The sequence below is a fragment of the Acanthisitta chloris genome, unplaced genomic scaffold (genome assembly GCF_000695815.1).
Source record: "Acanthisitta chloris isolate BGI_N310 unplaced genomic scaffold, ASM69581v1 scaffold19627, whole genome shotgun sequence".
Taxonomy (NCBI): Eukaryota; Metazoa; Chordata; class Aves; order Passeriformes; family Acanthisittidae; genus Acanthisitta; species Acanthisitta chloris.
This window is the reverse complement of record NW_008681171.1, coordinates 1-21391: the sequence shown is the minus strand read 5'-3', so window position 1 is coordinate 21391 and position 21391 is coordinate 1. Positions and strand designations below refer to the sequence as shown.

Sequence of the window (21391 nt, the reverse complement as noted above, 5' to 3'; positions counted from 1 at the left end):
ACTTGCTTCTTCATGGAATTAATTTTTAGTAAATTTAGCCTTCTATAGCTCAGTTACTTTCTGAAAACCCATTTCCCATTGTAGGTAATTTATTTACCTTTGCTTTTACTGCTAAATGGCATCTTTGATGATGAAGATTACACGAAGTAATCTCTTTTTCATGTATAATGTTCACATGACTGAACTCAATTAATTTACTGGTCATTTACTGATAAGTTATGCTGCAGGTCTCTTGAACCATATCAGCAATTATGAGCCCTAGGATGAAAATCCACAGCAATATTCCTTTTGTCCTTGCAAAGTGGCACTGTATTATCAGCTGCATTTAAATATTTCCAAATAACTTCTTAATCCCAACAATTCAACAATTAAAGCACAGCCTGTCCAAACTATGTTTGTGACATGCATGCAATGCACCTACATTATTTGCTTACAGATATCAAACTTTAAAGCAGCTTGCCTGACCCAACCAGTTTTCCTTTGAAATAAAAAACCCATTCCAATTATTTAATACACAAAACTAGACATATTATGGTAATTACCCCCTTGAATTTTATTTTTTACTTGCAAGGACTGTTCTAAAATAACATTAATTATCACAAACCCACAGTTAAGCCTGTTACAGTAATGGGAGAAATCTATTTTAGTTCTTTTGCTTTTTAAACACAATAAAACTTTACGCCTTGAAACTGACTATTTCAGAAAGTTTCCATTCTTGTTCTTCAGCCAAAGGTGTGATGAGCAGGTGGTGAGTTAGTAAGTATATGAACAACAGACAGACAGGATGAATGCAGCTGCAGTTTTACTAGAACAAAACAAAAAGACTCTCTGCAATCACCATTCTGCAGTCCCACTCTACTATTAAGTGGTTCCAGTGCAGGTTAAAGGTCTTCTATCACATAATCCAAGTAAAAAAATGTCCTTCTTCCCTTACTCCTAACTTCCAACACCCTTCCCTCTCTCTCCATTGAAAGTACTCCAGAAAAACATCACCAACAATCACTGTATCTCAATTTTACCTTTGAGAATTGATTTTAGGTATTTGTAACCTATACTGGATGGATACTAACTGGAAATCACAAAAAATTACCATCAAAATAGTTAATTCTTGATATCATATGACTGCTTACCTACCTGTAACACTCACCTTTCAAAAGCTGTCATCAATAAGGGTACTAGATTTGCCAAAAATTTTCCAAACTCTCAAACTGCTTCCTGATCTCAGAAAACCTACGAGTATGCTGACTTTGGCTGGGACAGTTAATTTTTTCCATAGTAGCTTGTAAGGAGCTGTGTTTTGGGTTTGTGCTGGAAAGTGTTGGTAACATGTAGATGCTTTAGTTACTGCTGAGCAGTGCTCACACTGAGTCAGGGCCTTTGCTGCTGCTCACACTACTACCCCAGCAGTGAACGGGCTGAGGGAGCACAAGGAGCTGGGAGGGGACACAGCAAGGACAGCTGACCCCAACTGATCAAAGCGATGCTCCATACCATATGTCATCATGCTCAGCATATAAAGCTGAGAGAAGGAGGAAGAAGGGGGGGATGTTTGGAGTGATAGTGATTCTCCCCAAGTCACTGCTAGGCATGGAGGAGCCCTGCTGTCCTGGGGATGGCTGAACACCTGCCTGCCCATGGAAAGTGGCAAATGAATTCCTTGTTTTGCTTTGCTTGTGCGTGCAGCTTTTTGCTTTACCTAGTAAACTGTCTTCATTTCAACCCATGAGTTTTCTCACTTCTACTCTTCTGATTCTCTCTCCCATCCCAGCAGAGTGGGGAGTGAGCAACTGACTGTGTGGTGCTTAGTTGCCCGCTGCAGTTAAACCACAACAGTCAGACATGCGGGATAATAAAGGACAACTCTCTTGCTGTCAGGGAAGGAGACGAGGACAGGACAGACAGGAGCAAGAGCTGCTCAGGAAACCAGAAAAGCTTAAATATGAGAAGTAAAAGTGGGCTAACATTAAGCACATGACTCTCTGTACCTCCCTCCAAGCTGTGGGAAGGTGAAGGACCTTAGACGATGACAGAAGTACTCACAGCTTCAGCTGTAATTTTTCTGCACATGATCTTGTGTGTGTGTGACATTTTTTTTGTTTGGATTCTGTGATAGAAGACCTTTAACCTGCACTGGAACCACTTAATAGTAGAGTGGGACTGCAGAATGGTGATTGCAGAGAGTCTTTTTGTTTTGTTCTAGTAAAACTGCAGCTGCATTCATCCTGTCTGTCTGTTGTTCACATACTTACTAACTCATCACCTGCTCAACACACCTTTGGCTGAAGAACATGCCACTTCTTGGCACCCTTGCAAATCTGAGGGTTACTATACTACTCCTTATTTATTAAACATTCCTATCACTGAATGTACTGACCAGTGTATGCTAAAAAAAATTGAGCAAATCCTGTCAGATGTCTGAGTTGCATTTTGTGCAGATGAAGCTGTTTTCCAACTGCTCACATTTCAAACCAAGGCTTTTCCACAGGCAAATAAAAGATTACATAACAATTGTAAGGAAAACCTGGTATTATAAATTGGCCACAGCCTATAAAAATTCAATTAAGAGGAAAATAAAAGCATTTTTCTTGAAATAAAACATTGTAAGAAAGCTGCAGATTCACCAAATACCAAAAACTTAAATGTGGCAAACTCTGGTTTGCCTACACTGGCAATTTAGAAGCATAGAAGAGGGAAGATATGGTTAACAGGCTGCTGTACTTCTTAGCAAGATACTGGTGGTGATTTTTAACATGAAGGCAGTTCAACATAAAATTCATAGGCAGAAATTTGTCCAACTAGTGATTGGACAGCCAGCTGGAGAAAGATCTTACCTACATAAATATACATAAATAAATTCAATATAGCCAAAAGTTACTTCATGTGTGTATTTTAAAATACAACAATTAAAATGGAACATGCAATAATGTGAATGATAAAAAAATACAAAGTCACAATGATTTTGGCAGATCCATCTTCTGAACTTTTGCCAGTTATTGAATTTTGAGCAATGAGCTACACTTTTCCTTGGAAGTACTAATGCTGTATCTTTTCTATGACCTTCCTCATTTGCAAATATACACTGTGGCTGAAACTGCTATAATATCTTTACAGCACTGGTGATTCACCTTAGCCCTCTAGGCTGTCCAAGGGGCAATCATTTTTATAAAATCACTTCTATAAGAGATGCAGAACTGTCCAAGCTCCTGAGCAGATGCTTAATGTAATTCCAGTCTGTATTTTGATGGAACAATAGGAGGACCAACAAAAGTATATACAGTACGTCATATTTTAGGAAATGCTGTAGCATAGTGAACAATACAGAACAGTGAGAATACCATAGCATAAAAACATTAATGATAGATATATAAAGTGCATCTGCATATAGTCTGGTACTATAGTCAGCCCGAATGAGAGAAAGATTCAGTGTATATTAATGAAAACATCTCCACAGTGATTGGCAACAGACTTTCTATGCTCTATTGACTGCACTGACTACAGTTCCATTAACTGTAATGACAGCTTGGACTCAGTGAAGATATCTAAATTTAGGTGCCTTGATTTTAAAATGCACTGCATTCACTCTAACTTCTGTGGCAGAAATCTCATTTAGATAAAACTCATCCCTTGCCAATGTTATCTTACCATTCAGCATCAATATAATTATTATGTTTACATAATTCATTCTTTCTCTTGCTGAAAAATACACCTGTAGCTAAGAAAGGTAGCTTTGCAAATACAGTATTAAAGAGTACTAATGCAAAAAGTTACTATACCTGGTTAAAATTCTGCTGCCTCAAGTAAGTAGTGGCTTTATTTATTTCCAGGTCATTGGCTAACTCTACATAGTGTGAAGCTTTCACCACATCAACACACCTGCAACAGAAAGCAAGCCACAAAGACAAACAAAATGCATCTGTGCAAATGCCTCTAAGTCACATATTTTTTCAGCTAATTTGCTTTTCAAACTGAGTTGTTCTTAGCTAGTCTTTCTTTACAGTGGCAAAGAGCATTCTGATTAAAAATATTTGTAAAACACACTTCATTCCCATAACCTACCTTAATAACAGTATCTCTGCTGTCTCTTTTGTAAGTCAGCGGCCTAAATATACTTTATTTTCCATCACTGAGCAATACTTCACGTTAAAACCTAAGTAAGATAATTTTTCAAACCATTTTCTTTGGATACGTTCTATAAGTTAGTTTTTCAAACCTTGTCTCCTGTTGCATGTTACCAAATCCACAAAGTCAGAGACTGCAGATTGTGTCCCTGAGCTACATAATAATAAGGTCATAATAATAAATCTCCCTCTGGTCATTCTCCAGTTATTTGTGACTTAGAGTCATCTGCAACATGAGTTGCAACAACTCAAGAGCAGCAGACAGCTCAGATGTTCATTCACACACATCTTCCAGGATCTGATCTGGTGTACTTTAAGAATGCCTAACCATTTGAAGCAAAATTGTATATTGTATTGTATGCATATACTGTTCTCCCAAACAGTCTGAAATTAGGCACACTAAATTACCAATTTGTGGGATGCTTCTTTAATCCCTGTCACTATTTTTCTAACTGCTGGAAAGCCTTTTTCTCTTCATCTAATAGTTGGCTACATTGTCAATAGAAGTTTAATTTAGCAAACTGCCTACTGCTATAATTGGGTTGGTACATGGACAGTCTCAAGACAAATGCCTTTTATGTTGGAGGGAAAAATTATATTAAAACCTCAGTAATTTCATCTTTTATTACAGATGTGTTTGCAAAGGCAAAAAGCAATTTTCAACTGTTACTGCTAGTATCTTTTAACCATAAAATACAATGAGATCTAACCATCCAACTGTTCCTTATGGAATATGACAGAATAGCCTTAAGATTATGTCACATTTTAAGTACAAAGTTATGAAATCCAAAGGCTATTTGTCATCATTAAACAAATCTTGTTAAAAGCACATTTAATACTCAGAGATCTCATAACAAAGTTTGTAATTTGAAAAACCAGGCTCAAACTACTGGTTAAACTTCTTGATTGGGCTTGAATATCTCAGCCAAAAATAACAGAGTAAATCTGCCCTGATACACACAAAACAATCCCACACATCTCACCAGAAGCTGTTTAATTAGCCAGAATGGATATGAGAGTGTGTTACTGCATGACAAGTATTCTGTGGAGAGCACTAAGGCAACTGAGTATCTGACAACCTTTTCCAGCTTTCCTGAGCAAAAAAAACCAAGATACAGAACAAACAAATCTGATTTACTCAAGCTAACAAATGATAAAGTAGCAAGCTAATTTTCACAAGACACACTGGTTCAGTTCTGATAATTCAGAATGGCAGAAGTAGGGAAATCACAGGACTATAATGATTATTAAACCATCAAACACCACCTTGTGGACTCTAGTAGACAAAACATGCCTGTGTGAGATTATTTCATGGTATTACAAACAGCTTTCTTAGTAAATTATAATTACAGGACCTGCAAAATTTGAAAATATTCCTAACAGGCAAAAAAACTATTTAAAGGACAGTCCTCTTTTCCCATCACATGTACTTCACTACCCAAATACTGAACACATGCTAGTAATGTTGTGCTTGCAATACACAACATCCATTTGCATACATGTTATGTTCCAAACATACAAATAATATCAAAGTAAGCCCTTATAATAGAAAACTAAAAATGAGTTGAAAATCCATCTTGAAATGGTTATACAAATAATTTTTATACTGTCTCACAGGAAGTGTGTCCATTTTATTTTGGTTTAATGAGTATTCTGCTGTAGAAAATACCACAGAAAGCAAAAGCTAAGCTGTAAATTGAAAAATAAAGACCAAAAGGTGAACTACAACAGCAGCCTATCACTGCATACACTTGTATGAAAGTTTAATAAACAGTACATTAGGTTGACATTTATAAACGTTAAGGGGTTTAATTGTATGTAAATAAACCATTCTAACAAAAATTTGGATTCTGGTGTTGCATATAATGACTGTATGGAGTAATGAAAACTTCTTAGGCATCCCAAGTCTTCATTATGCTATCTTCAGTCAAGACTGGCCATCATTGCCTTCTGTACAGCATTTGTCTACTGAGACTTTTCAAAGCTTTTGAATTGTCAAGTTGAATTTTCAAATTCAACTGAACTTTTAAGAAGCTCTTTTTGCATGAATATAGAACAGTGCAAAACATATAATTATGAGCTGAGATTCAAGGAAAAAGTAAATTAACAGACTCTAATCCTTTGTTTTGCTCTTCTTCACAGCATTATGGAGGCAAACTGAAAATAGCCTGGATGTTATGCTGGAGATGCACAGCAACCTGTGTTTCCCAGTCTGTTTTTGTTTCTGAATCTGGTTTCATAACCAGCACAAGAGACTGACACATAGGTTAAACAAAAAGAAGCCCCACTTGACTCTTACCAGTCATAGCCTACTGCAAAAGATGTCTCAATTACTGGTGCAATGAGCTTAGCAGCTGTCATGATATATTCCTCTGCCACGGATTTCCTGAGGAAAAATAGAACAGAACAAAAACACAGCACACAAATACGAATTAAATTCTTCACTGTGAGGGTGATAAGGCACTGGAACAGGCTGTCCAGAGCAGCTGTGGATGCCCCATCCCTGGAGGTGTTCCAGGCCAGGTTGGATAGGGCTTCGAGAAACCTGGTCTAGTGGAAGGTGTCCCTGTACATGGCATTGGGGCTGGAACTAGATCATTTTTAGGAACCCTCCAACCCAAACCATTCCATGATTCTATATGTTTCCATGTCATCATTTCAAAAACATGCATAGAAAAAAAATAACAAAATCCTGTTTTTGCTTTTTCCTGCACTCAGGACAACCTTAGAAGACAATCAAACCAGTCCCCTGCTACCACTACTGCCCTGTATCTTGATTAAGTTCTCATTTTTTTTTCTGATTTCCCTTCACTGTACACTGTAGCTGTATATTTTAAAAACCCCACTGCTTCAGGTTTTAAGCAGTGTAACCTATAGCATTTGGGGCAGATAGTCTACTTTAGTGAGTACACTAAACTGAGTGATCCAATTGGTTCTTCTGAGCATGTTCTTTCCTAGGAATTATGAGGGCAGTTTTATAACAAGAGCTGTAGACAGGGAGAATGATAATCTTTTCAGGAGCTAAAATCCAAGGCAGCACAGTCAGGAAAGAATAGACTCCACTATTACCTCTCACGTTCTATTTGACTTAAACTGTCATTTTTAATGGCTTCAATCAGTAGCTTCGTATGCAGATCATCCTGGAGAGGGACAAGAAACTGCCAATTATGCCAGTATAGAAACATCTTAATTATGCTATAGACAATATGACTGCAAACATAAACTGATGCAAAATACATAGTCTATAATGTCACCTATTTACTTTACGCATCTGAGAAAGTTAGTTTTAGTTTAAAGTAGTTTTCTAACCGCAAAATCTGAAATTTGGCATCACAACTACTCGAGCGCTGGTTTTCTGCTCCTGTATGTGGTCACAGCTCACATGAGGGTTGTTAATAGATGAAGTTAATGTAGTTAATGTCACGTGTATCAGACCAGGAAGGCTGCAAATCACAGTGAGAGTACTCTCATGGTTAAGAACAAGCATTTGCTGAACAACTGCAGTGGTATTCAGCAGACAGGGACTTGTGCTACCCCCTCACTACAAGAACTCACATGATCATCTCACGATTTCTATCACACATCTCTTTTAGTTCAAAAAGATATAATGCAGGTATGCTAGGCAGCCACCCCTTCCTCATTTATCTGGGACATTTACAAAAAATGAAAACCAGAAGGAAACTGAACTTTTCTCTGATCTTTTTGTAACAAAATAGAGAACTTGGAATGTCTGTTAAAACTACAGGTTGCCTATCCCTAGAAGCAACTTTTACAGTCTAAAGATTTTCTTCCAATGAATGATCTTACATAGTCTTCAGTTAATTCAAGGCTTTAATGATCCTTACTGCTACATAACCTGCTAATATGAGACATTATATAAAATAGATTAAAATAATATACATAATTATAAATAAATTGATGTGCTTCATATATTAGTTTTATTTGCTTATGCTAGGACAACAGGAAGCAACAACTGCTCTTAAGCTGCAAACAGTTTGACAATTAATTATATATTTCATCTTTAGCACTGAAAATGGAAGCTTTGCATCACTGAAAAAATGACTGCTAGAATTATAAAGGGCTTGCCTTGATCTTTCTCTAAAGGACCTTTCTAAGGTCCTAAACAAATTAATTGCTTTTTTCTCTCTTTAGCATCATGAGCTGCTGGTTTCACAGTGCATAGGAAGTCCAGTTTCCAACAAAGCCTAATAAACTAAAATCAGCATCTATTAAACGTCACTAAAAGTTTCTTCTGTAAAACAGCACTGCAGTATTGTAAGTTTTATCAGCACTCAATTGAGAAAATTTGCATTAACTCACTCATTGCTTTGCTCCCTTTATTTTAGCTTATAAACATTTTATTAAGATTTTATATAAATGAAGATGGCAAAGCAGTAAGTGAACTATGTAAGCAAGCCCAGAAGAATTTCAACAAAATTCTTACGAAGACAATCATGTGCTGTGGATTTTAAGTATATCATATCTTTTGAGGAAAAAAGGATTTGAATGTTCTCAATGTTATTTTACATTCCTGAGCAGTTCTGCCACACTAAATTCATGCTGGTAAAAAAAAATATGTTATTTTAGATAGAAAAATACACATCAATTTTCATATTCAGTACAGTCCAAGCATTCAATGTTTCTCTCTCTTTCTCCCAGTTTACTATATCAAGACAGTTTTTGTTCAAACTTACATTTAGTGAAACGTATTTGTCATCATAATCCACTTCCAAGGGAACTGCGAGAAGTTTTTGGAAGGCTTTCTTCATTTGCTCACCATTTCCAATAGCAAAATAACACAGGATCAAATTGAAACCTGCCTTCAGGTTTGGGGATATGCTCATTATCTCTTCAAAGGAAGAAATGGCATCAACATATTGGCCAGTTTTAATAAATGCAACTCCAATATTTTCCATTATTTTCATCCTAAGTAAAGAGATCAGGGAATTTTTAACTGCAAAGCATACTATAGCCAAAATTTGTATTTCAGAATCATGCCTCCTATAGAAACTCACCTCATCTCTTTGTGGGCACTAGTAATCTGGTCCAGAGCCATACGGTAGAATTTGACAGCTTTGGAATAGTTCCGTTGTTTTAAATATATATTGCCCATATTCACCTTCAGTATCCCTATCAAAAGAAGTCAATGACTTACAACATTTTTACATTGTTTCAAAGTGACAAAGGAGAACAACTTCTTAACAAATTTGTCTTCATTATAAAATATCAGTGTCCCTTTAGAGCAGAATTACACAGAAGTGCCTTCCATGAATTTCACCCAGGAAAATATAAAGTAGTAATAAAACTTAGAAAAGACGTATCATGCAAGATGTGTTCTGATTTTGAATGTAAATTGAGGGATGAAGTAGAGATTATTTACAGTGCTCCCCAGGAAGACAGATGCACACAGGCATCCCTGAGAGCAGTGTACTGTATGAGTCTCAAAGATGTGCAAAATACTAAAAGAAACATTCAGGGGGGAAAAGTTAAGTCAAAAGAGAAAAAATTAGTATCAGAGCAGACAACGGTGCATGCAGCATGAGAAAATTATATACTTGGCGTAACATTTGGATTAGCTATGGAAAGAAAAGTCTTCATGAGGCAGTATAACAATGTGGTTTGGCTCTCTGAGACTCTGAGTATCTGCTGTCCACTCAGACTGGCATATGTGAGGGCTGAGATCTCTGTGAGTCAACACCACACACATGCAGTCCTCTTTTTGAATGCCTGACTATCAATTTTGATCCACTTTGGAACATAACCTACCTCCATTGCTGAACATCTTATTCTTCACTATGAGTTGGTAAGTAGTCAGTGCTTCAGCATACATTTCATTAGCAGCATACTGACTGGCCAGATTAAGAAGAACCTAGAGAAAAATGGGATTATAGGTACAAGAAAATACAATGTCCTCCTAACAGTAATAAGTTTGAATTCATAGCAGATAATTTAAAATTAATTTTACCCTGGAAATACTGTTTTTACCAGTTTTAAGCTTCCCGTTTTTCATGTTTCTTTGTTCCTGCACATTGGCAGAGAGGAAACAAGTTTAAAAGCTACTTATCCTAGGTAATTATTCTATTTTTCTACGTAAACAACTACCATTCTAAGTCATGCTAAGTAGGTCTCAGACCTAAGTAAACACAATGCTAAAATGCAAGGTTATTAAAAAATATTCATACAAGATAATTCTCAGAAACTGTGTGTTATTTATGACTCCCAGCATGTGGAAAATGTTCCTACTACCTATGGTCACTCAGTTTGCAAAGAGACAATTTTTCCAAACTGCTGTTTCAAAACAGAAGTTCTGTTGGTGTCAGGTAAAATACCTCCACGTTTTTCCTCAGATTTACTCTCATCTTCACAGTAAAATAAATTTCTAGGTCTGCCTAAGTCAATATATTAACTGTTAATAATTGTCTCTACAGCACTACCTAGGGTATAACTTTAAATACCCCTCAAGAATTTTTATACATGTTGTCTACTATTCATTTGAAAACCAGAATGTTTTTCAAATCTAGATACCTGCTTTAAGATTCAGCAATATTACTATATCCTACTTAATGTAATACATTCTCTGTTACTTTATGGTTCAATTTAAAGGCAGAGCCTGATCTTTTCTGTTTTCTTCTCTTGGCATGCCACCTTTTCTAGACTATTTCTGAAGTACAAGGTTTACATCTGTTATATTTTGACATGCAAGTTCTGCATGTGAGTAGACAGCTGGAATACATACTTGTGGGCACCTTTTGCCACTTAGCACTGACTATGTGGTTTCTCTGGTACTTGAGATTGCATGGGAATAGACTTGATGATACAAATGGATCTCTCATACACTGCTAGACGCATTACAACACACACACTTCAGGAACACTGAAATATCAGTGTTGAAGAGGTTTTTTAGCACTTACTGAGTACTTGAGGTCCAAGTTGATATTTGCTAGAGGAGTAATTTGTTCACGTTGTCTCAACAGTTCTCTTTCCTGTCTTCCAGCCTCTTTTGCTTTTTCCAAAGCCTTAAACAAAATACTAGAATTTAACAATGCCTTGAACCCTACTGACCCAAGATGACAAAAACATATTCAAAACAAGCATGAAGTAAATAAACTCATGGCTGTTTTCTTTAGATGCACAGACTGCACCCAATGCCTGAAAAGTAGCACTATAACCCACAAAAAGGTGCTAATTAGCAATAAGCAGACATACAGCTGTCTAAGTCTGCTTATCTGTACAATTTTAGAGCACTATAGCCACACACATTTAGAGGCCATAATCACTAGATTATGGTGACCCTGTAAGATTATTCTGTTTGTATTAATCATAGAAGGTGCACAGAAATGTTAAAATAAATAAATAAATGAGAGAGTGATTCGGTTTGGCATGTTTCCTTAGTTGCAGTATCCCAGTGCACGAAAATGTTGGAATGAAGAAAGTGAAAGGAGGAAGCAAACATGCACATTACACAAATGTATGCTGTACACACACCTTGACTAATTCTGGATGGTGGCAAATTGCTTCTCTTTATCTGTCCACAGTGGTATGTCATGTGTATGTATCCAACTGTAATGTTCTGCAGATTGGTATCAAAACCCTTTGAACAAGTAATGTCATGGATCTAACAAGTGCCACTAGCAGTCCTATATGCCTCTGCAAGGCCACAATGATTATGAAAGTAATGGTTATCACTCCAGGTAGCTATTTAGCAGCTGGAGGTGATGGAAGTACTTCAAGACAGAGTTTGTTCTTCATCCTTAAGATAGAACGTAAATCCAACTTGGCTGTTTTATAGACGAGTTGGTGACTTTCATGACTTTTTTGCAGGAAAATATATATTTTGCTGGACTTGTCAGAAACCTCACAAACATCCTAGAGCACCCTTGGAATGGTCTGGTATAAGCTACATAAGAAACAAACCTTTAACATCAAGAAACAAAGAACACTCTTGATTCATCTCCCAGTGAAGGTGAAGTTCAGACATTATAACAGAAATAAATTAGGAGAGGTCTGTAAGGATATTTGTCCTAAATGAACATTTTTTTTAAAAAAAAGGATAGAGTTCTTTCATACTCTCTGATCAGAAGCTATCAGCAGCAGAAAAAAATATTGCTTATTACAAAAGTGAAACATAAAGGGATCTTTGTCAGGTTGAAGGGTGGCTCATTCCAGCCTAAACACCAAGCTCGTGTCCCTCTTTGGGGGGCTTGCAGTATTAGAAACCTTGTGTACTCCTGAAGAAAGTAAACTCCCTATGCTGTGAACTGCTAGGAGAAGATACGCTAAGTGAAATCCTTCTCTCCAAAGAAGCTATCAGGCTCTTAGCTCAAGTGATAACCCAAAATTCATTGGAATGGAGAATGACTGATGCAGACCAGTATTCCAGACAGTCATCCTAGTAGGCATGTCCTCACACAGTACACTATCATCTTGACATCAGAACTGTCGAGGCTGACTTATCACAACCAAAATGATCAACGTTCAGTCTTGTCTTAATTTGATTAAGATTACTGGAGTTGCTGGACTAACTGAAGAAAGGCATATACCAGTCCTTTCCATTAGAGAAACAAGAATGCATTCAGAGATCTGGGACAACTTTTTTTCTCAAAAGCAATAGATCCAATGCTTCTTTGTAGCAGGCAAAAAGATATGGAATGTCACTAATCCTGAAACAGTCCTCAAAACAATTAGAATCTTCCAGTCACAGCCTAATAGACTAAATGTCCTATTCTGTATTTGAAAGTATTCACTCTCTACAAGACAAAATCATTGACAAGAAAAGTATGTTCTTGCTCTACTAGTTCCAAAGGTAAAGTGGTGTCTTAAAGAAAGAAGAAAACCTCAAATCTGGTATGCTTCTTAATGAAAAACTGGTTATTTTTCGAAAAACAAAGAGGAGATCCTGCTACTGTAACATGAATATCTCATGTTCAGGAGGCCTGAAACATGCAAATTAAGAATTACTACTTAAGGAATCTGACAAATGCTGGTAAAATTGTAAGGATAACATATGTAGCCTGATAAGAAGCATTACATAGGCACACATTATCACCTTGCATAAAACAGGTAAGGAGGCCTTCAATGTGTGTGGAGAGCACTGAAGGTCTTTCAACATAAAAAACCTCTCACTGTCACTGGGCCCAGTGCAGCTCCTGAGGGCTGAATGAATTCTAGATCTCAATGCAAAGACAAAGACATCTGGATGAAGATGATCTACCAAGAAATGGACTGCAAACTTCTCAACAGATCCAGTAAATTACAACAGCTAAAGTAAGATTAAATGATGCTGTACCCACCATGTTTCATAAGACCTAAGGAGATACTTGAAATTGTCTGAAATAGAAAAATATTCCTTTGTGTCAGACATTTATTAAAACTGCTACCTTGTCCAAACAGCTTGAGGTCTCTAATTACATCTATACTAGATGTAAATCAAGTGGTCTAGAGCCTGTTTCTTAGCCACTACTAATTGGCACAACATTGTTCCAGTATAACAGACCAAAAACATTCAAACTGTCCACTGAAAATAGTTCCTTACCCATGGTAACCTTCAACCATATCTAGGAACTGTTTAGGAAAATGCTAGCTAGCCTGGGCAAAAACCATGCCAGTACAACTAATTGATCAGATCCATTTGAAGAGGTCCATGGAGAAGAATCATAAAAAAGTTAAAATTAAGATGATTTTAGTGATTTTAAGCTTCTAACACAAGTCAGTTTGAAACGTATCTATACAAATTGTTCTTCGCATAACAGCAGAAGTGAAGTGAAATCCAAACAAATTACCAATTTCAAGTCTCCAGAGCTGCTGGCCACACAGCTTTCTTCAACCAGTTCATTCACTTTTTTTTCCAGCTGCCGAATCTTCTCTTCTGAACTACAATAACAATAAAACCATTAGCACTAGTAATGCAACTACATACACTAAGCTTTTACACATTATAGTATCAATGAAACAGCACAGTGATGTACCACATGTCACAACTAACTTTCCCATCAAAGAAAATATAATGTGAAACTATGCCCAGAGAAGATCCTCTAAAGACAATTGCATTCACACTTAATTTGAGGAGACCTAAGAAAACATAAATCCTCTTACAAGAAAAACACAGCCAAGCAAATTTCATGGACCCAATTTGTTCAGAAGAAGTAACAAGAACAAACAGATGAGCTGGCAAACCTTTCAAATCAAATGCCTTGTGAAATGAAATATATTAAAAGCAATTAATTGAACCTTTATTTGCAGAAACGACTTTAAAATATTGCTTGCAAATACAGATTGTAACAAATAGTTATTATTCATCTAGATTTCTTCCTCTGTTAAACAACCAAATATTTCAGTAGGATTCCCTAATCCTATATAGCTACATTTGGGGAACAACTTTTGTACTGAGAAGCGCAGTGACTTTTTTTGAGTGATCCCTGCAACATTCACATCTGCCCGCAAGTTTTACCTCGAGTGCTAAAGTCAGAGTGAACAGGGAGAAACAGCGGGCAAACTACCTCAAGCTCTTCCCAGAGAGCTGCAAGAATCATGGTGTTCCTTGACTGTCACACACACTTCCATGATCCTCCACAATTCCACAGAAGTATCACCGCATTTGTGTGGCAACAACTACATCCAGGCTGCTGAGCTAGATTTCTAAAAAACCAGAAATCACTGAAAACAGATGCTCCTGAAAGTCAGTGCAACTGCTCTGGCAAGTCAGCTAACCACAAGCATAAATGTTTGTGGTATTATTTCACAGGTTAAGAGTTTGGCCCCTCAAGGTTTCGTTTTTAAAGTCTATGCATGGTTGGCTTTCTGTTGCTGTTAATACTTCGAAATAATTTGATGCAAAACTGAACAAACCTGTCTGAATTTTTCTTTTCCAGAGGTGAAGCAGGACCTCTTGCTTGGCCAAGAGGATCAAATGAAGAACCTGCAAAATTAACAGAGTACTGAAAATTGTAAAATAACATCTCCCTCCAGCAGCAGGTGATTTCTACAAACCATACCTCTTATAGCTGCTTTAGTGTAACCTGCAGCATGCACTGCTGTCATTGGTCGAGAAACCCCATCCTCAAATAAAGAAGAAGATACATTAAAATAATCTTAGTAAAAAATTACATTGTGGACAATACAGGCATAATTATATGCTTTATAATTTATATATCATTGTAATCACAAAACCTTTAAATGCAAAAATCTGTTGTTACCACTTCATTAAACTGAGTATTTTTTGAAACATTTGCATTCCTGAAATATTACATATCATAACTGTCTACAAAGTAGAGGAGGAAAATTATTGGGAAACTAATGAACACAAAGGAACACTTACTACTTTGTGTACATTTTATATGTATTCAGAATACTCAATTTCAAACATCTTTTATTTTTTAGGAAATTCTTAAGAGTTATTGGTCTTGAGGGCTGTTATGTGCCCTAGCTTACTGTCACACTGTTTCAGAACTCAGATGCTGTTTTACTTTTTATTGAGAATAAGTGAATTCTATGGGATTACGGATCAGAATGTTTTCCTCAGTCTAAACGAAGAAATGAACAAACAGACTAATTTTTGTATTTGTAACCTATTACCAGGCAATGCCTTCCAACACAACGTCCGACCCCACTCCATTCCAGTTTACTAACTGCTCCTGTCAGGGCACTGAGTACACTAATAAACCTTAATGGCCCTGACCAGGCTCCTGAGGGGCCTCCAGCTACACACCCTACCCATGGGTCCAGCTCTATCAAAGCTCAGCCCTGGTTCTGCAGCCCCTGCCTCAGCTTTGTTGGAAGACTACTGGTTTCCACAACTGCCACAGCTATGCCTAACCACAAAGTCCCTTGATCTAGATTTCAACCTGTGTCCTGCCCTCCTGGACAATCTTAGCCTTGCCTTGTCATTATAGTTCTGGACAATGATCACAGGTCCTAACCCTGGCCTATTCACTGACTTCTTGGCTTGACCTTGTACCTGCCTCATCACCACGACACTGTGTTATGTTCTGGACATTTGGTTGGAAGTGGCCACCATTTCTGCATGGATCCTACTTGCCTTGCTCAGATACTGTGGGACTGGGTCCTGGCTGCTGTGAGCCCTGCACTCCTGGCTATGCAACTTCCCCATAGGCCCTGGGCTTCCCTTCCCTTAGGGGATCCTAATCTTGATGCTCCCTGATAATTCCTGTTTCCCACCAGGGCTGACACAAGAGGATAATGTTAAATACATCTACAGTAACTATAAGTTATACTTCTGGGTGGTGGTGGGAAAGTCACTGGTAAATTGTAACAGATTCCTACTAAAGTATAAGCATATAAGAAAAACACGAAATCAGAATCTCCCTCTCTCATATTTCAGTGGCAAATTATCACTGCAAGTCAGTAAGTGTTAGAAAGCACTGCACTGTTACTGCTTCCAGCTCTGTACTCAAATAAAATACACATCACAACCCTCATGCTTTCTGACAGCAGTATGTTCAGAAAAGGACAGGATGCTCAAAAATTAAACCAGTGTAATAATTTGTATTATTTCAATGAACTTCTAAATACTTGTATCAAACACTTAGGAGAAAACATCACTGTTCCAAATGAATATAAAATCTAAGTTTTAAACTTTTACCTGGATAGCTCCTGTCATTGGTCTTCCCATAGATGAAGGCAAAGTTGCCTTTGACTACAAAAAACAAGTGAATTGTTTGAAACTAGCATTCACAAAGCATTGGAAGCCTATGCACAGTCTTCTCAACACTGAGTTTTAGAAGCTGAGCTAACTCTCACAGACATGCATTGCAAAGTTCCCATTTGTGTTATTCATAAGCAATATGCCAGTGCCTGACAGACTTAGAGATACTGACCACTTTGGTTAGCACAAATTCACAATATAGTTTTTTTTTAATGTATTTTGACATTTTTGTCAGCCCTTTTAAAAAGAAGTACATAAAAAATTGCTTGAGGCAGCAGAACTTTCCATTATTAAATTATCAAAACTGCTATCTTGAAATTGAACAAGTAATTGACACAAAATACTTCAGTAAAATTCTGAGTAGAGTTTATAAAACCTGACCCTATATTAACCTCTTAAGTCATACTTTCATGCAGATAAATTTTAACTGCCAGTGGATCTTTTCCATTGTCTGACATGACACATACCATCCTTCTGCAGAAGTGTTACAAATGTCAAGAATAAATGTGAAACATTTTACTATGTGAAACATATTTTACTATGTGAAACATATTACTAAGAGCTGAAGTTTGGTACAAATATGCAATACAAACAGACAAGAATAAAGGGTTTCAGGCCATGAAGAAGTATTGCCCTAATTCCCACACAGAGGCCTGTGCTTTGCTATTTTACTCACTATCCACACATGTCATGATTACTTTTAATTTTTTCTGCTAAGGATCAATCTACATTAGCACGGATTGTTTTGCAGGAGAAGCAAATCTGTAAAGTACTGTGGGGTGGGCAATGCTTTGGAAGTTTCTAGCTCTGCTGTCATAGATAAACATTTCAGCCTTTATTATCCTTAGGAAGTGCCTTTTTGTGCACTCATTTAACGAGACACTTTTCCCCCTTATAGTTCCACACTAAACATCTGCAAATAGAGCTGCTAAGAAAAAGCAGTGTCAAAAGTTTGAGCAACCTGTTCTAGTTGAAGATGTCCTTGCTCATTGCAGGGAGGTTGCCCTATATGACCTTTAAAGGTCCCTTCCAACCCAAACCATTCCATGATTCTAATATATCCAAAGCAGGTAACAGAAGGCTCAGAGTAAAGGTTGTATTTCAGCGACATAATACAATTTAAGCGTTCTTGAAAATGTTACCCAGCTAACTTGCACAAGAGATCTAAAATAATGTGATGGCCCCTGTCATAAAACTTACAGGAATGTTATATCCAAGAGCACTGTTTTTTTCAAATATGATTGAGACAGGGGAACAGGTTTAAATTTATTTGAATAAGGGGACAGTGGATGTATCACTAGTGCATAACTTCTGTTTACATAAATAACTAACACTTTAAGCTGGTTTATTAAGAGTTACAAGAGGATAAGTATACCAAAGAATATAATCAACGTTTTCTGATTAAACTAGAGGTGTTTCAAAGCCTCTATTTTGTAGGCCTCCATTTCACCTTAACTTGCAGAAAACTTTCCCAAGCCCAAATAACAACCTATCCAGTTCCTCTTGCAAGACAACCTGGTTCATACCTTGAATTCTAATGCTTTATGCAGTATGAAGCAGATTTGCAGTATGGTTTGGGAGAAAAAAAGAAAACAACCAGTAACCATGCCTTGACCAAGTGCAGAGCCATGAATTAAAATTAATAAATATGTGTAGTCCACTGGAATGAAATCCTTAGTTGAAAAGAGCTCACTTTGTGCAAGGAATTAAATGGAACAAATTTTTTAGTAAATGCCATTTTCATTAAGGATATGACAGAAGAAAAACCTACCCCAAATCCAGTAGCTAAAGGTCTTGAACTTGATGTACCCGGAATTTTGGCTGTCACCTGAGCAGAAAAAAGAACCAAACAAATCCCCCACCCCAATTAACATCTGTATGTGTCAATTATTAGTCTTTCCATATACTTCGTAGAAATAATGCTTCAATCATTACAAAAAGGATTCTCATTGTAGAACCAGATTGCACTGGCAAGGAAGTAATATTAATCAAATAGTTTCAGCTCTTCTTTAGACATACAGTATGTACTTCTAAAGTGCAGGTGCCCACTTTATATTTCATTTTGAAAACCGATGTAAGATTAAGTTGCAGCTAAATGAAAATAAGGAAATTAATGTCAATTACATTAATATGGAGGGAAAAGTTGACAGAACACATGATTTTCTGAACCCCACTGTCTAGGATGTAGCTCAACCTTTGTAACTGTATGTCAGAGACAGTAATTCTATTTACAGAATATTATTAAAGCCCTTTCAGAATGTATAATTTTGCTCTTTAACAAGGCCTTATCTCATTTTATTAAACAGGAATACACATTTTCAACCAAAGTTCCTTGTCTGCTCCATCTAACTCCACAAATTAACGGAACCTGTGCTCTGCTAATTTTTTACTTATTTTCCATATAAATAACTAAATTCTGTATTTTCATGTTAGTAGTAGACAAAAGAAAAAAAAGAAGGAAAAAAGGTAAAGAGACTCCCAAGTTAAGTTTGCATCCATGCCAAAGTTAGAGCTGCGGCTCCAGAGAATGTCTACAATACTACAATATATTTTAAAAGGTACTTACAGGGGGCCTTCTACCATGACTTGTTCTTACTGCCTGTTGAAAAGCTACATCATTTTCTAAATCCTAGAAGAGATAAAATAAAAACATCAACCCTTTTTAAACCACAACACCCAAAGCCAGAGTTTCAGAACCTTCTGATTATTGAAAGCAGGTAGGTAAAAAACCAGTAATTTTTTGCAAAATCCTTGACCCGATGATAACTGAATTACAGGCTGTACTGATATTAAATAACAGTGATAATATTTGCCTGGTATTTTAGATTATGAAATGTAAAAACTCTTTATTCTGTAAAAAATACAAACACGCTGAGGAAGCAGAGCTAAAGTTATAAAGGATAACATTAAATTTTATTTCCACAGAAATGCTTCCTACTCACACTGTTTCTCAATTCTAACCTAACACCTGCCTTGCTAATACATTAAGGTACTTCATGCCCCTCAGGTCATGCTGCAACTCTCATGAATTTGGCATTAGGATTTCACACAAGATTCCATATCCAGTGGGTTTGGACCAAATGACCCCATTGTTGTTCCAACTCCATCACACCAGCAGTTACCAGAAACTAGACTGCAGGGCTACCTTAAGACCTCCCAAATGCTCTGCCAACCTGTGGGATTCCATTTGACTGTGAGCTCCTCCAGCAGCAGCACAGTAAGAGACCAATGATCTACTGACCAATGTCAGAAAACTTGCTGCTGCACTCAATCTGAGAAACACCACATTGAATGTGCCTACAAATAATGAGGATTTTACACTTCATAAATTCTAACCATTACAGCATATGAGATCTGCCCAGATGCACGCAGGTATTTTGCTGGAATAGAAAACTATCAAAGAATTAAGCATTCAAAAAGATCCTGGCGAAACTTTATATGTTTCTTGCTAGATAAATTTCACTTCAAAGCAGTAGCACACTTATAAATTATTGTACCCACAATTTCTTATCTCATACTTCTAAGTTAAAATTCTACATATGATAAAAGTGGGAAATAGGATATATTTTTACCTCTGTGTCAAACATGGGATTATAATCATTGTAGCCAGAATAGAGATCATCTTCATCATTCTCAGGAGCCAGCTGCACATTTTGCATCATTTTTCTGTGAAACGTTTAACATGCCAAATGTTACCTCAGTGGTTTTATATAAACCATTAAAAATGTAAAATACAAACAGCAATAAGGTATACAAGTTCAAAAAAGCTCCAAACGATTAGTTAGAAAGACCAGGACTCGCCTATAAACAATATTAAATGGCACCATTTTATAGAATTATATTGTTTGGTATTTACACCAGTTATGAATATTGTTTTAAATGTATTTATCAATAAAACTAAATCATAGCAAGCAAACATATTACCACTTTCAGAACGGTATTTTTACACTGTCAGCTAATTCAGGTTTAAGATAACTGTCTCATATTCTAAAGTTTGTTATTAGGCCAAACCATGGCAGTAAGTCTAAAGAAAGATATCTCCTCCAGAGTCAAATCTTCCCTCCTTTGTGTGCCCTTAAGCCATTAAGTACATACGAAGATATGAGGAATGCTGTGTACAGAATCTGTTAGAGAGGAAGAGTGCTGCATAATCTATTACAGAGGAAGAGTGCTGCATATAGAATCTATAACCATCCCTGGAGGTTTCAAGGTGAGACTGAATGTGGCACTTAGTACCATGGTCTAGTAATGATGGTACGGCTGGACTGGATGATCCTTGAGGTCTCTTCCAACCCGGTTGATTCTATGATTCTATCATCTAAGAAGAATGCAACATATAGCTGGCAAACCCAAAACGTATTTTAAAGCTAGCATTAAAGAAGCCTGGGTTCCAAAGTCTTCACTGCCTAATACGGCCGCACTCACCTGGTAGTCCTTTCCTCACGGAGCACAGACAGGTTACCTATTTTCACCAAAACCTTCAGAAGGAACGCTTGACTTCATCGACAACATGAAGTACAAGTAACCCTCAGCCAGGACGAAGCGCAGCGCCCGCACCGAGGGCCGGTCCCTCTCCACGCAGGAGGAATCCGCCGCTGCTTCCCACCTCCTC

General features: G+C 37.0%; 1 protein-coding gene across 4 annotated transcripts in view; it reads right to left on the bottom strand.

The window, feature by feature from the left end:
* The window catches only part of IFT88 (intraflagellar transport 88), a 49030-nt gene extending 28589 nt beyond the window's left edge, over positions 1–20441 (bottom strand). For all 4 annotated transcript variants that reach the window (XM_009078006.1, XM_009078007.1, XM_009078008.1 and 1 more), the window contains exons 1-14: positions 20352–20441; positions 19346–19408; positions 18551–18607; positions 16717–16770; positions 15110–15173; positions 14964–15033; positions 13898–13988; positions 11030–11134; positions 9885–9987; positions 9134–9248; positions 8813–9044; positions 7188–7258; positions 6418–6504; positions 3774–3873 (exon numbers count right to left, since the gene is read on the bottom strand). In XM_009078006.1, the coding sequence (XP_009076254.1) occupies positions 3774–3873; positions 6418–6504; positions 7188–7258; positions 8813–9044; positions 9134–9248; positions 9885–9987; positions 11030–11134; positions 13898–13988; positions 14964–15033; positions 15110–15173; positions 16717–16770; positions 18551–18607; positions 19346–19408; positions 20352–20441 (1302 nt within the window). The remainder of the gene's footprint in view (positions 1–3773; positions 3874–6417; positions 6505–7187; positions 7259–8812; positions 9045–9133; positions 9249–9884; positions 9988–11029; positions 11135–13897; positions 13989–14963; positions 15034–15109; positions 15174–16716; positions 16771–18550; positions 18608–19345; positions 19409–20351) is intronic.
* Between the last annotated feature and the right edge of the window lie 950 nt (positions 20442–21391).